This window comes from Balearica regulorum, chromosome 2 (assembly GCF_011004875.1).
Source record: "Balearica regulorum gibbericeps isolate bBalReg1 chromosome 2, bBalReg1.pri, whole genome shotgun sequence".
Taxonomy (NCBI): Eukaryota; Metazoa; Chordata; class Aves; order Gruiformes; family Gruidae; genus Balearica; species Balearica regulorum.
This window is the reverse complement of record NC_046185.1, coordinates 144,698,532-144,713,390: the sequence shown is the minus strand read 5'-3', so window position 1 is coordinate 144,713,390 and position 14,859 is coordinate 144,698,532. Positions and strand designations below refer to the sequence as shown.

Here is a 14,859-nt window from a genome sequence, read left to right as displayed (position 1 = left end):
TCCTGGAGAGGTCTGTTCATGAACCTTTGTGTTACCTACAGCTGTATAATCCAACATGGTCTCTTCTGTCCCTGTGGAATGCTCACACCTTTTGGCTAGCCATGTTCTTCGCTGAAGTATCACAGCATCAAGAGGACATGAATCTTGAAGGTGTCCCAGCCTGCACCCACGCCACAGGACAGATACTCGGGAGGTGGAAATCGTGGCAGCTCACTCTCGCTCCCTAAGCAGGTACTTAACAAAAGGTTATTACCCATGTGGTGCCACTGTCAGCAGCTCAGGAGAGGCTCTTTGGTTTCCGAAGTTGAACCTGTCCATGCATTAGGCTTGCTCTGAACAGCTACCAGGTGAGATTCCTCAGAGCCTAATAGATGGTTTCCCAAAGGCTGGCAAACTTAAACCTCACTGCACCATCTTTCCCACCAGGCTTTTGAAACATCTCTAAGTTCTTTCCTGGATTAACTTCCTATCTGTGGAGGGGGACACAAATCCCTGAAGAGAGCTATAGACCTGGGCAGGCAGCAAAGTGCTTGAAAGATGATTGTTGCGCTTATGTTCTTTACCAAAGCTTATCCTCATGCTCTGTTTAAAGGCTGAGATTTAAATGCTACAGTTAGCCAGCATGGGAATGAAATACACTCGTGCTAGCATGCCTTCCAAGTTTTAGGCATCCAAAAAGCCAGAACAAAGGACATGTATGAAGGACTATGAAGCAAGGCAAAAAAACCCCTCATGTCTTCTTGCCACCCTCAGGCAGGGAAGGCAAAAATCTGGGCATGAAATGTCTTAGTTCTGTTTAAACTTCAGGGAGCATGATGACTACAGAATCATTGCTGCTGTCTCCCTTCGTAGTTGGCATCATGAACTAGTCACTCTTAAATAAATCCAAAATGCAGATCAGCTATCTGATGGCACTGGAAGTCTAGATTAGCAAATCCCTGAAAACTACAGCATGTAAATTCCATCTTTAAGGAACAACCAGGTAACTCAGTTAAGGTATTTCACGCTTTCTTCTACAGTACCGTACTGACTTTTGCATAAAATATAGAGCACCAAGTCCTAGGCTGATTATCTGAATTGTAGCACTATTCCCTTTCCTTCCTACAACACAACTGTCTCATTAGGAAACTGTTTGTAGTCCTCAGTAAAACTAAAGGAAACTCAAAAGTTATGATGTGGTATGTTTTCAGTCTTGTAGTGGTCATAGCTGTCATCTACTTTACATACAACAGTATATGGCTTCTCAATTTCCTGGGAAATAATTTTAGATTCCATTTAGGAATCAAATGGAGTTTAGGTTACTTTACATTTTTGCATGGGACATGTTAATAGCTTGCATATGGAAGTCTTTTTTTCAAAATGCAGCAGTAGTAATTTGGTTTTGTTCTGTATTTGAAAATAAAAAGTTTTTCCATCGGCATATTGGACACCACCAATTAGATGGAACTCCAGTCTGCATACATTCTTGACCAAAACAAGTTTCTTGTTCAGCAGAGCAAACTAGGAAAGTTAAAAAGGGACGTCTGCCTGTGCTGTTACAGCTGTGTACTTGAAACAAGCATTGAACCAGCTTTAAAAAAGTTATACCGGCATGGACCTTTGTTTAAATAAACTTTCAGTTTTGGTATTGATTTGTTTGACTAATTATACTTAACTCCCATCTCTTTTGCTTGAAGCATGTTCGTCTGTATAAAAATACAAAGTTCACTTAATGGTTTGCATTAATTCCAAAGATGTACTTATGTCTTAAATTACTTTGGCATATGCGTTACTGATTTTCAACTCTGTGATTTTCAACTCCAAATGAAATATTTACCCTCAGGTAAAGACTCACACCCAAGTTTGAGCAATATTGTTTATTAAAGCAGAAAGTACCTCAACTGAATGCAACATAAAGTTCACCTGGTATTCAAGTGCTTTACAGTGTAAAGCCTAATGAAATAGTTCAGTTAGAGCTGTACTCCATACTGCATTAAAAAAATCAGTTTAATACGAAGAACCAAACTAAAACCAGTTAGGCTGAAAAAGCTTTTTTCTTTTTGCGAGGTGGTTTCTTTATCTTATTTGGGTTTGGAACAAGTTTCTTGATTTTCAAAGGCTGTAAAACTACATTTGAAAGGTCGAGCTGATTGCTTTCTGCACGCTTTCGCTTCTGGCTTGTGAGCTCATTGCTCAGCACATCTACAAGCTGCTCAGGTTCCTGATTTTCTGAAGTATCTGTATGTGCATAAGCCACCAATTCCTCACTTCTGTACTGAAACCATGGCACTTCCAAAGCTGGTATCTTTGGAACTATTGCTTCTATTGCTTCAGTAAATTTATCAGACTGCTTTTTAAAGCCTAGTGCTAAAATGGATGTTAGGCCAAGAAGTGGTGCAAGTGTTTCACTGAGACGGGGAACCTGGCCTGCTGGTGTGGCTCGACTTGCACTCAGCTGAATAAGGTGTGACGTGATCATGGCAGGTTTTGCAGACTTGCACACCAGCAAGAGAAGTAGTTCGTTTCTCTCCAATGCTTTTGTAACTTCGTTAACTCCAATAGCAAGCTGCCTTCTGATACTTATATCAGTCCATCCTAATTTTTGTCGATGGCCTTCTGTTTCCTCTTCTTTAGGGAGTTCATTGGTGCTAGCATCACGCTTTCTTTCCATTTGTTTTTTTGTAAGGGAACGTTTTTTCTTTCTTGGAGTCTCAATCTTTTTAAGTCCAATATGTTTAATCCTCTCTTCTAAAGTCTGTAGTATAAAATGCATGTCTTCTCCATCTATGGTTTTCCACTGAAAAACAAAGGGGTTATCTAGACATGTTTTTACAGTGATTTTCTTCGCTTTACGAAGTGTTGCCGTCCCTCGCTGAACTACAGCCATCCTGAGGTTCTTTGGTGTTTTGCCACTCTAGTTGTGAAGGGAAGAAAGAGGTAAACATTAGTTCAAATACTGTACTGCTTGCTGTGGACATCACTACCAGAAGCTTCTCTGGGGAATGCCGAAGAGAAATATCACATCCCAAAGTGATACTGGCAACTCACCCTCCTCACATTAACTCAGTGCTAATCCTTAACAAATCTTCCACAAGGCATAGGCTGTGCTGCATTTTTTTAAAAAATAAATAAAACACCCCAGCAGTCTGAACAGCAAGGCAACACCAGTGACAAGAGACCCTTCTAAAGCTGAATGCAAGCAGGTAGAGGTATTACAGATTTAAAAAATAAAAACCAAACACAATTCCCGCCCCCCCAAACCAAACAAACTTTTTTAAAAAAGCCCCCCCTGAACCACAAGTTGAAGGACCACTCAATTTTCACTGTGGCACAGCTGCATTTTAGCACTATTATGACATGAAAAGAAAAAACAACCCAAAACCAGAATTACAACATGAAACAAGCTCCAAGTGCCTGAATTTCTTTAGGTTTTTTAAAACTTTAATTTGCCTTTTAATTCTTTATCCATGTCCTGCATTTAGAAGTTATGATAGAAATCTGCAGACTCTATTTAAATTTACACTTTCAGTGAAGGAAGACAATACAGGCCTCCAGAAAGTTCAGAAGGGTTCTTTTACTTTTGTGTCACCTAGACCATGCCTTTGAGAAAGAAAAATGAAACAGGAGCAGAGAAAGAATAATTGTTTGAGCTCTGACTGACCTAGTCCAGAGTAACAGTGAAGACATGAAGGTAGGCCTGATTACAGGCCTTGGTAACTGCCATCCATTCCCCTCTGCTCCCAAGCACCCAGAATGGATGCATCAGGGATGGAAGATCCGCCGACTTGTTTTATTATTCCTTTATGGAGCTATTGTCCATGCAGTTATCTAATCCCTTTTGCTTACCATCACAGTAGCAACAAACAAAATGTGGAAACAACTAAAGAATGGAAATGACCTATAGAAATCTTATGTGTAACTGAGTTAGAATTGGAACCTTATGATACGTTTAAAAAAAAGAGTTCTGGGTTATCATTTTTAAAAGCTTTCACTTAGGGATGCTCTGATGACCTTTTATAAGGGGTATCAAGCAAAGTCAACAACAGACTTGCGTATCAGAAAGGAGCAAAACATGAGAGATTTCACAGTTCAAAGATTACATTTTTTCTTTTCAAACCGGGCACTACTGAGGAAAACAAGCACGCAGGAATAGGAAATAAAGCAGCGAGGCAAAATCCCCAAACCACTAAGCTCCCCCAGCTCACAGCAGTGTCGCGCTTCCTGCGGATGGGAGACACAGGAGGCAGGGCCCACGCTTACCTCCGCCAAACCCCTCTCCACATGCCTGCTCCCCAGAACGCTCCGTGAACGCCTTCAGTCGGCTCCTGACAAGGAAACGCGGATTAAAACACGGCTCCACTAGAAGCGGCGGATCTTTCAGGGAGAGCGCTCCGCCGGCCTCCCTCGGCCCCTTCACCTCACGGCCTGGCCCGCAGGAGCCGCCTCCCCGGGGCCGTCAGACCCCTATCCGCCCACGGAGCAGCTGCAGGCCGGGCCAGGCCCAGACTGCCGCCACTGCGGAAGCGGGTTGCAGCAGAGCCCGGCCCGCAACCGCTGCGCTCCCGCCGGCAAGCCCTACCTCCGCCGGCCGCCCCGGTCCCCGGGCACACGCGGTCGGCCGCAGCACGTCAGCGCCCGGCCCGGCCCGGCCCCACTCCGCCCCTCAGCCCGCCTCCGCGCCGACACGGCGGGCTCTTCCGTCAGCCGCCACCGCCCGGCGGGACGGAGCAGGTCCTTCCGCCCTGTGGGTTGTGCCCGGAGCGGGCTGGGGGGTGTGGGGTGCAGGCCGGGGGCGGCCCGGCGGAAGATGGCGATGGAGGGGAGCAGGGAGCGTGTAGCTCGGCGGGCTGGGAAATGCCCCGCTAGCCGCGGGCGGCGAGTGCGGAGCGGAGCCACCGACCCCCGAGTCCCAGCGGGGCGGGGCGAGGCGGGCCGGGCTCCCCGGGTGCCGCCCGCTGCCCCCCGGCTGCGGTCAGCGCTGCAGAGAGAAATAGCGCGTTGCCGTCTGATGGAAGGCAGCGTCAAAGTGCTGATGCTGGAGGCCTGCGCTTGGCGGGTCTCGCCGCAGGTTTAGCACTGGCGTCTCCTCATTTTGAATGGTACCATAAAATGTTTTATAGGGGATAGTAGATCTGCTCTGTCGTGCCTCATCTAGTGAAATCGTGGCCGGGTCAAGTCAACAAGTGCTTCACTGGGGCTTTGCAGCAATAGGGGCGTTTCTCGCCGCCGTTTAATATGTGAGGTATTGTGTGCATACATCGTATTCTGTAACAGTCAGATGACAAGAAGTGGTTACGCTCAGTGTTTCCCACAATCTGCCGTGAGCCATTAACAAATCCTTACAAACACGTTGAGTTTCTCTATTTACCTTCGTGCACAACACGGTTGCTGCAACCTCTTGTACCTGAAAGAGCAGAGCTTCCCCGGTGAAAGTAACGGCACCGCTGCTTCACGGTGTTCCAGACAAGTGCCGATGGAGTTGGTTTCAATTTTTTTTTTAATCTCTGTTTGTTTACTGAAATTTGCTTGGTTTGTTTTCTTGTAAAGTTCTGGCTTAATTTAACCTGCAGTTAAGGGGAAACACTTTTTTATGTGGGTTTGTGGAATTTAGTGGATTTAAAAATGCTGAAGCATGTAGTATTGTGATTAAACCATGCTCAAGGAATTATGAATATAAATGTATAGAGGCATGAATATAAAGGATTTATGAATTAATAGATTAGCCTTTAATGGCTACAGTTGTAGGCTAGTTTATCAATTCATTTAATATTGAAGTTTTTATTCTGTATTTAGTAGAGCAAAGAAAAAACTGTATTCTCAAGGTATTTTGTGTGTGTGACTGCTGGTGTATGTTACGTCTGGAGTGAAACACACGTTTCTCAGAGTTGCAGCTGGAGGGTGTGAGGTCCCGGGCAGGGCTGGGCACAGGCAGGGGCTGCAGCAGAGGGAACAGTAGCAATAACTGGGCTGGTTGCAATTCAAATCATTCAAGAAATTCCTTTTTCAAACAAATAGCTTGGAAATCTTGCTGTATCTCTGCTCTCAGACTGGTGGCCTAATCCTCAGGGATATGGAAATAAGCTCAGGCTTTCTGAAAAACTGGTGTGGGCTTAATGTGTAATGCCCCCCCCCCCCCCCCCCCCCCCCGCCATTTGTAGCCGCTCAGTTGTCCCCGCAGGTCCCGAGAGGCGCAGTGGGGGCGAGCCCCATGTCCTGCCCCAGCGCGGCTTTGCTGCGGCGGGCGAGCTGAGGTCACTCGTAGCCAGCCCAAGGCCCTCCGTGGAGCACGGCCCCCGCCTCCGCGCTCACGCCACAGGAGCCCAGAGGCAGAAGCGCCGCGTCCCTGCTGGAGAAGGAGCAAGGCCGTTCTCTGGGCATCCTCGCAGCATCATGACTCTCCAGGTGAGCAAATCTGCATCTGGTGAGACGAGACATGCAAGTAGAGGAGAGGGAGAGATGCACCGTCCATCTGTGTGATGCCATGTCAGAGACAGCAGTATTTCTTTAGTGTAAGGATTATTGCTGCAAAATCAAGGTTACCATGCGGCATGGGAAGTTTGCCTAAGCCTTTGGAGGTTTGCAACTAGAGGGTGAGAGACATGCCGCTTATTTTGAAATGCTCCTAGGTCATCTAGGTTTTTTGAGCCTTACCTGTTCAGAGCATGCATGAATTATTTTTCTTTATGTGTGCATCTGAGTTTGCTAGGACTGGATTACGCACTGAAAGGTAGGTACGTGTTTATTTTTTTAGGATCTAGCTTGTTACTTGCAGCTATAAAAGGAGGAGGGAAACTGCTAACACTGAGGCAGCAGTATATGTGCATTTGGGAAGTATGAATATCTTTTAAAGGAGGTTTTTTTTAGAGTGTGTGCATCTTTGGAGTGGTACGTTTTGATGGGCTTGTTTTGCGGTCGGAAAGCTTCTGCTTTCTACTCTCTGGCTAGAGAGCTGCCTTCTACCTTTTCTCTGACTATAGATTTAAGTAGTTCTTGAGGAAATTATCTTCATTGCTGGCTTTTAGCCTCCTTCCTACCTTTGTAGCAAACTATGAATACTTCCCTTGTCTTGCCCATGTCCTGATGGATTAGACTGTTTTTCTTCGTTAGGCTTTCTGTTATCCCTTTCACTTCAAGATTTGCAAGCCCTTTTATCCCGGTCTCATTATAATGTCTGTCTCAGCTTGGTTAGTGTGCATGTTTTGCAAAGAGTGAGCAACATAATGCTCTGACCTAGATGCAGGGAGTGCATTGCCAGTAGCTCAGCAATTTTCTTCTGAGCTGCAATTATGTCGAATGGCACAGAGGTTTCATTGTGGTGTTTTACCGCTAAGAGGAAGAATTGTATTTCTTCAGTGGGTCAGAATTGCCAAATCCCAAACCTAACACCACCTTTGTTTAATTAGTGATCACTGGAATTATAGTTTGTTTTATTCTGCCTTGAATTCACTCTAGAAAATCAATTTATTAGCCTGATGATTAAGCAGTGAGCCATAAATCACTATTAGAAAGAGCTGAGTGCAGTATGATATGCCATTTCATTGCTGTATACAGTTATACTTTCACATAAAAAACAGTGGTTGAAATATTACGATATCCTACACATTCTGCATTTCACATTAGAGAAGTTTTCTATCCGCTGTCACTTTGGTTGTCAGCTACCATCCATATCCATAAAAATTAATTGAATCAAGCTGTATGGGAATGAGGGCAAAATGAATAAAATAATGTTTTCATCAGGGAGGCTGTAAAAGAATTATAAGTTTTGCAAACTGGTAGAATACTGTAAATGAAGAATTCATTCAAGCTGTTTTCTTTGATAAAAGGGAATATGTGATAATAGTCTGATGATTTATGCATTTATCTTTAATGCATGTGTGTATGTGTATGTTTATGTCTGTATATGTACTTATGCTTTTAATTTCGGGAGTTAAAGGAAATTTTATCGGCACATGATTAAAAGGAAATCATATTTTTATAGGCTGCTGCTAAGCATGTTGTGTAAGCAAGCAAATCCTAAGCAACAATCTGTGCACAATGATTGGCTAGAGGGAGGTGAGGAAATAAATGTTTAGTATTTACTTTTCATTTCTTCTTATTTCTTGCTGTGTAAGATATGCATTTGTATATTTTAAAAATAGTATCTTGTGATACTTGCCTATAGATCCAAATAGAATAAAAGTATATGAAGATAAGAAACTTATTAACTTAATGGTTTCTTAATGTATTTTTTTGAGTTATCTTTTGTCTTGTGCAAGTCTAACAATACTTCTAGTTCATTCTCACTGTGAGACTTGGATCAGAAAACAATTCAAGGCATGTGGAAGATTGCCACTGACTTGAATGGTCCTTGTACATCAATGCTGGTAGAGGCTCCATGCAGTAGTAGCCACAGTATGAAGACAAAGATAAAAATGTAATTAAAGTTTAATCAATTGTTGCAATTCTGTTACATTTTATTATTGATACCACTTCTTAATCTCACCGTTAACAGAGCGTGAATGCTGCTTTTGTTTGTGTGTATATGGATAATATTAAGAGATACCTGTGATGTAGGAGTCAGGGATAGGTATGGTCAAGAAGGTCACGTTACTGGTGTTTGGATTAAGAATGAAATACTCATTTTTATAAAATTTTACCTACAAAAGAAGATAAGATAGAGTGGTGGGCCATCACATTTATTTTCGTAAGCAAACATACATCCCTTTTATACATCTATACCAGCAGTGTGAGTATAAATGCTTTGCTTTTAGGAGTGTCAAAGATGTTCAGTTTCTTTCAGATGCTATTTTTAATTCAGTGCTAAGTTAGTTGAATTGCTGATTTTGTTTCCCCTCGTTGAGCCCTTCTCCATAATAAATGCTATACATCTATTAAAAATGCTGTTGTTAGTGCCTATGTAGACATGCGTTTTTGCATAATTAAACTCCAGTTTTGGTACCTGAGTACAAAACTCCTTCGTATCCTAATGCTGTGGTGTCTGAAACACTGCGTAGCAGTGTGGCATGTCTGGAGTGACTCTGAGGTAAGCCAGGATGCAAATTCAGAGCATGTGAGTTCCTCTGCAGTAAGAGCCCATGTCCTTGCCCCTGCCCTGAGGTAAGCACAAAGTGGACCAGACTTACTGTCATGTAGGGATAAGCAACCTAGCTGCCAAAGGAATATAGTGAGGTAAAAAGTCATACGAACAGTCTCGCAAGTGCAACGCGTTCAGACTCCTTTTTAGCTCATAGCGACGTGTCATAGCACCCCCGTGCTACCAGGCTGAAGGTGCCCATGCTGTGTTATGCCTAAGGCACAGGGCAGAGTGCACGTGCCCCAAAGCTTTGAATTCTCTCCCTGCACTGTTGTTGACTTGCTGGCCTCAAACGTGTGTGTTCACCTTTCTGGTTTTGCTTCTGAAAGGAAGGATAGTGCTATTTACTGACTTTCTATGGCCCTTGGCAATTTGTGGTGAAAAATTAAAAATGAGCTTAACATCTGAACTTGCTGAAGCATTTCAGGTGGTTGGAGGAAATTCAGGTACAGTTACCCTACAGAAGGAGAACAAGAGAAAATGCTGCATAAGAAAAAAAAAAAAAAGATTGCAAGGCTTTCATGAAAGCGAATATTAATATTACAAATCTTAGGAATGCCTCACAGAGAGGACTTTATTATATTGCTTACAAGAAGCACACATGAACTTTGAACTGTGATTAATAACTAAAGCACATGTTTTTTCTTTTATGGCCAAAGATACTTCTCTCTTGAACATCTAGGATAAGCCAAAGATTGAATGATACAGGATTCAAAATGTTTTTGTTTGCACCTAAGCTAGAAGCTATCAAAGCTGTCATTTCTGGAGAAAGAATCGATTTCTCAAATTTGATTAGAGATTAGGATTTTCTTGTTTGTAAGGATTTTTCTTCTATGGCATCAAGAACAAGTAGGTGTAGAGAATATACAGTTTTCACATTAGTCTTAACAACTGATCCTAAGAGAAATACTGTCATAGCTTGTGCTGTAAACTTCATAAAGTCCAATGAAATTCTAATGCCAAAGCTTACAGAGTAATTAGCAGGCATTTCTTTGTACCATTCTTTACTTAATTGCTGTTCAGCAGATTTAGTATTTAAAGAAGAAATTAAATTAGCTGTGGCTACACACAGGTATTTCAGATATTGCAACTGTGGCAGTCCAGCCATGGCTACAGAGATTTTGCAGTGGGAATTCCTTAAGGATCAGATCGTACTACTGCGTGCATTGTGAAAACGTGGCAAGCTGACAGAAGATTTCTAAAGGGTTATTATTTACTGATTTGATCTGAAATACATTTGATCTGAAATTTTCATTCTTGTATAATTATGTTCATAAAATGTTTCTCTGTTTAACTTTTTCCTTTTAATGTCCACAATTTAGAGGGGTTTTAGAAGAACAAAAATTACTTGACTTCCACTTTGTGGCAGTACTAAAACTGTGTCTCCTGACCTATGTACGTTGAGATATTTCACCACCAGCAAGACAGCAAAACCATCCATTCAGGAATATATGTATCTGAACTTATAAATAAGTACTGAATCTACATCAATGTTAATGTCACTATTGCTAATTTAAAACATTAAACTGAAATTATTTTGTTAACTAAATTGCCAGAAATACTTGTTGTTCAGGCCTGTCAGAATATACAACTCCTGCTCCACAGCACTTACTACTTTAAGATAATTTCAAAAAGTTTGTTTTATGGCAGTAAGGAGATGCAGTCTGAAAGAAAGTGTAAAATGTCACCATGTACAAGTTAGAAAAGGCTTCTCAATACTAGCGTAACTTTACAAAAAGGTCACTACATATTGTGAAGGTTGAGGACTATGCTATGTATACCTCCTAAGCCTCATACAGTCCTGAAAAGCGTTTGCTGTTAAGTGCCGTGTTCTCTTGAGTTTCTTTCTTGTGGTAGGGGTCCCTCCCATTAATAAGCAAAAGATGATCAGAGGTAAACTACATTTATGGGAAGAACAGAGGAAATCCTTAGGCTTAGTTAGTTGGTAACAACTAGACGCTTCAGTGATGCTTGAAGTGGTTTTTGGGAAACGTTTGCTTTTATTAGTATTTAATTTAAATCATTAAGCTGCTAATATGGTTACTTTTTAAATGAGACCCTCCACAGACTTTCCAAGATTTATTTACTTATACCAGTGTGACTATTTGTAGGCTACTACCTGTGGAATTTGTACTTTGTCAGGCTTCTAAGGGGAACATTGAGTAACTACTACTGTCTGTATCATTACAGTATTTGGGAGACTCAGTCAAGAGTGCTCGATTCTGCAGATAGAGAGGAGCAAGGTGGTATCGACTCCAAGAGCTTGCAGCTGTCAGAAAAGCTGAATTTGACTTCAATGCAAAGAACAGGTTCTGCTTGTATAGCATATATGTAATTTGTGCAGTAATTGTGTATTACTCCAATTTCTGCCTGAAAGCTTAAGGACTTATTATCATGTAGACACTTTTTTTTTTTTTTTTTAAAAAAAACCCTCAGTTTAGCTGCAACTCTTTAGTTTGTGTTTACCACAGAGCCAAACAAGCCCCTCAAATGTTACTTAACTGTTTTGGTTATTTGGGACAGAAGACACTTCATGAAATGTTTAACAATTTACTGTCAGCTGTGGTGAGAAAGCTTGTACTCCAGTTTTCTAGCCTTTCAGGAAAACAGATAATCAGGATTCATATTTCTGACATAAACATTGTAGAAGAAAATATTTAATGTTTTCTTTATCCAGAACAAAGAAGCAAAAGAGCTTTTGTGTCCATATAATCCATTTTTAATTCTGATCCAAGCTAACTAAATCCAGTTGCTTCAATTAAAATACTTTTCATGATCAGTTTAATTCCTACTAGAATGCTGATTTTTTTTTAAGTAAACAATAGAGTATATGAAACAAAAATGCTGAGAAGAGATGCTGTAAGGTCATTTTAACATTATTGATTCAGCTTTTATATGTAGTCTGGAGCATATGATTTTGATTTATCTATCTAAATTATTTATAACATATTCTGGGCCTTTTAGGTTTTAATTCTGAAATAAATCTGTATTTGTCTTGCAGTGCTCTCAAATATTTAGTCGGTTTAAAAAAATCCACAGTGTTTACTTGTTCTTAAAAGAAATAAGACACAAAAACTTGGACTTAAAGCTTTGTGTTTTTCTATGATTCTACAGTATAGTTGCATTTTATTGAGAATTATTTTTATTAAACCAGGAACAAACTGCATAAGCATAGTTCCATGTCTTCAGTCTATGAAAGTTTTAGATTTAAGAACATAATTTGGAAGTCATTTGATTTAGAATGTAATGTGGTAGCTCTGACAGTCATATAATTTATCGAATAACCAAGTTTCAGAGCTTTAAGCGGACAAATGGCTCTTGGAATCTGGCTAATTCTTAGTATTGTACTGAGTAAAGAATGAAGGATTGTTATATTCAAAATATCTTCACATAACAGCAGCATTGCTCAACCTTAAATCTGATAAAGACTGGTTTAACACCCTAGATGTTTTCTGTACTTCTGCATCCACTACTGGGCATTTGGTTCTGGGAGGCCTTGGTGGGAATATCCTGGAAGCTTCTGCTTGTTGGCTATGCAAACACTGAGGTTCTTGCTGAGCTGCGGTATTATTTGTTCATAAGCTTCTGCATTGCTGCAGGATTTTTGTCTAAAGAGCTTTCCTTCCATTGCATTTTTAAGGGTGCTATAAACTGACAGAACTAGAGATGTCGATTATCATCATGAACCCTTCTCATCTAATGCTCTGTGAATTTATAACTGCAGTTTAAACAAGATGATTGAGGATTTATTTTAATTGCTGTTTTGCATCTGGGAACTTTACTCATGAGCCAAACTGGGGTCACTGTACAAAATCTAAGCTGTCTCTGAAATCACCTGGGCATTAAACAGGACTCTGAACTCTATGCTAAAGTCTAGCCTGAGACCTAGTAGATAAAGAGAGTAACAGCTCTAGCCTTGGATTGATGTGAATGTGAGATGCGTGATGATGAAAGGAGTGAATTTATACTTCACTCTTGTGTTTGAGAGTTGGGTGTTGCGTTCCTGGCAGCAGCACTGCTCATCTCCATGCGGTACCTCTGTGCCAACTGTTGGTCACCTCTTGCACCGTCAGCAAAGAAGTGGAAATGAAGGGGAAGGGCCCAGTACCCCTCAGAGGGTATTCGAGCTCTGCCACTTGAGTCAACACCATGCAGTCAGGGCCAGAAGGATTCAGAGATTACTGCTGGGCTGTAAAATTCAGTGAACGCCTTTATACCCCCAATGTGACTGAAAAACGTATCATCTGCCACATTGATTGTATATGCTGCTTGCATGAATGTACCTGTAGATATCCTGACACTAGACAGTCTGTAATGGTTCCAAGTGTTCACATTTAAAACTGTTGGAAAAAGAGGTTTACTTATTTTAGCAGTCCTGACCCTATCAGCTAAGTAGGCCTAGTTCCCTTTCTAATAACTTACTGTTTGTTAAGCTTATTTCATGGGAAAATGCCTAGACTTACCACTAAACCCAAGTGAGTAATTAAGAGTATCTAATGGTACTACTGTGTGTACTATACTTAATGTTTAAGCACACCTCTTGAGAGGAAAACTTAACACTTTTTTCTTTCATCAGGCTGACTTTGATGGTGCTGCAGAAGATGTCAAAAAATTAAAAACAAGACCAACTGATGAAGAACTGAAGGAACTCTATGGATTCTACAAACAGGCTACTGTTGGAGATATTAATATTGGTATTCCTATATATACTTCACATTTACTCCCCTATCTTGATGAAATCAAGCAAATGTTATATAAATCTGCATGATAATCAAAGGTATGCATTTGTTTTGGCAGAATGTCCAGGAATGCTAGATTTGAAAGGCAAAGCCAAATGGGAGGCATGGAACCTGAAAAAAGGTGTTACACCAGTTAAATTTACATCATGTAGTCATGTTTATAGAATGATAAATGAGCAAAGATAATGACTCCTACTTTCCTTTGCAGGTTTATCAAAGGAGGATGCCATGAATGCCTATATCTCTAAAGCAAAAGCAATGGTAGAAAAATATGGGATCTAGAATACTCAAAATAATTCCCACTAATAACTAACTCTTCAGTAGCTAATGAACTGACTGTCGAGAGAACTGCAATACTACTCCTTATTGTATAGTCTGACAGTATAATCTTTTAAGCATAACTTGTTTGACTGTAAAGGGTATTTACATACATACTCTACTTTAGATTGTATCTTATTCTAAATAAATTTGAGCCTAATAAATTACGCTTTCTGTAAGAACTGTGGATTTTTGTGGGTACTAAATTACGTTTAGTATTTCTACAGAAGCACACAGAGGAGCTTTAAAAGTAAAATAACATAGCTGTCATTTTTTTGCAAATGAGGTTATAGAATGAAGTGAAGGGTTTGTGCACATGCAAAGATGATAAGAGGGGAAAAAATGAAAACTTTGTAAAGTCCCAACAACAATGTTTATTTTCAAAAAAATCAGAAAAACTCCCCCTTTAAAAGGATTACAGTAAACATGTAGAGGAACAGAAAAATTTTTAGGCATTACTGCATGCAATTGTAGAGAAAGAATGGCTTATTATGAAGTGCTGTGGACAAATCTTACACCCTCTGCCATTAAAGTAGAGGGAAATACTCAAAGACCAGCATTTTCTATACATCTTGTTATATGTTTTGTCAAGAAAATTTCATTAGAGGGTTCCAGCAGATAAAAGTGACCTCCAGGAAGCTTGTAAAAGGAAATATCGCCACTCGTTAGATCATGCCATGCTGAAAAAGATATTTACAGTGTCAGAGAAATGGCAACTGTTGTGGTCATTTTATGTAACTATTTCAAAGT

General features: G+C 40.7%; 3 protein-coding genes across 3 annotated transcripts in view; 1 reads left to right on the top strand and 2 right to left on the bottom strand.

The window, feature by feature from the left end:
• Positions 1–1,841: 1,841 nt before the first annotated feature.
• RPP38 (ribonuclease P/MRP subunit p38) lies at positions 1,842–4,705 on the bottom strand. The gene is made up of 3 exons (XM_075746268.1): positions 4,559–4,705; positions 4,240–4,304; positions 1,842–2,893 (listed from the first exon to the last, which is right to left on the bottom strand). Exon 3 carries the CDS (start codon positions 2,864–2,866, stop codon positions 2,015–2,017), a length of 852 nt encoding a protein of 283 aa, XP_075602383.1. The 5' UTR covers positions 2,867–2,893; positions 4,240–4,304; positions 4,559–4,705; the 3' UTR covers positions 1,842–2,014.
• Positions 4,706–6,168: 1,463 nt separating this feature from the next.
• Positions 6,169–14,285, top strand: ACBD7 (acyl-CoA binding domain containing 7). The gene is made up of 4 exons (XM_010300675.2): positions 6,169–6,381; positions 13,629–13,746; positions 13,850–13,912; positions 14,000–14,285. The coding sequence occupies exons 1-4, from the start codon at positions 6,370–6,372 to the stop codon at positions 14,071–14,073; spliced, it is 267 nt and encodes an 88-aa protein (XP_010298977.1). The 5' UTR covers positions 6,169–6,369; the 3' UTR covers positions 14,074–14,285.
• A 126-nt stretch (positions 14,286–14,411) lies between these two features.
• The window catches only part of OLAH (oleoyl-ACP hydrolase), a 28,133-nt gene continuing 27,685 nt past the window's right edge, over positions 14,412–14,859 (bottom strand). The window contains exon 9 of the mRNA XM_010300787.2: positions 14,412–14,789. Coding sequence (XP_010299089.2) covers positions 14,656–14,789 — 134 coding nt within the window. The 3' untranslated portion in view covers positions 14,412–14,655. The remainder of the gene's footprint in view (positions 14,790–14,859) is intronic.

Excerpts from the sequence above, each read along its gene's own strand:
- RPP38 (XM_075746268.1), bottom strand. The coding sequence starts at position 2,866 with ATGGCTGTAGTTCAGCGAGGGACGGCAACACTTCGTAAAGCGAAGAAA.
- ACBD7 (XM_010300675.2), top strand. Across the intron at positions 13,747-13,849 it reads TGTTGGAGATATTAATATTG|AATGTCCAGGAATGCTAGAT; the intron begins GTATTCCTATAT and ends TTGTTTTGGCAG. Across the intron at positions 13,913-13,999 it reads GGCATGGAACCTGAAAAAAG|GTTTATCAAAGGAGGATGCC; the intron begins GTGTTACACCAG and ends TTTCCTTTGCAG.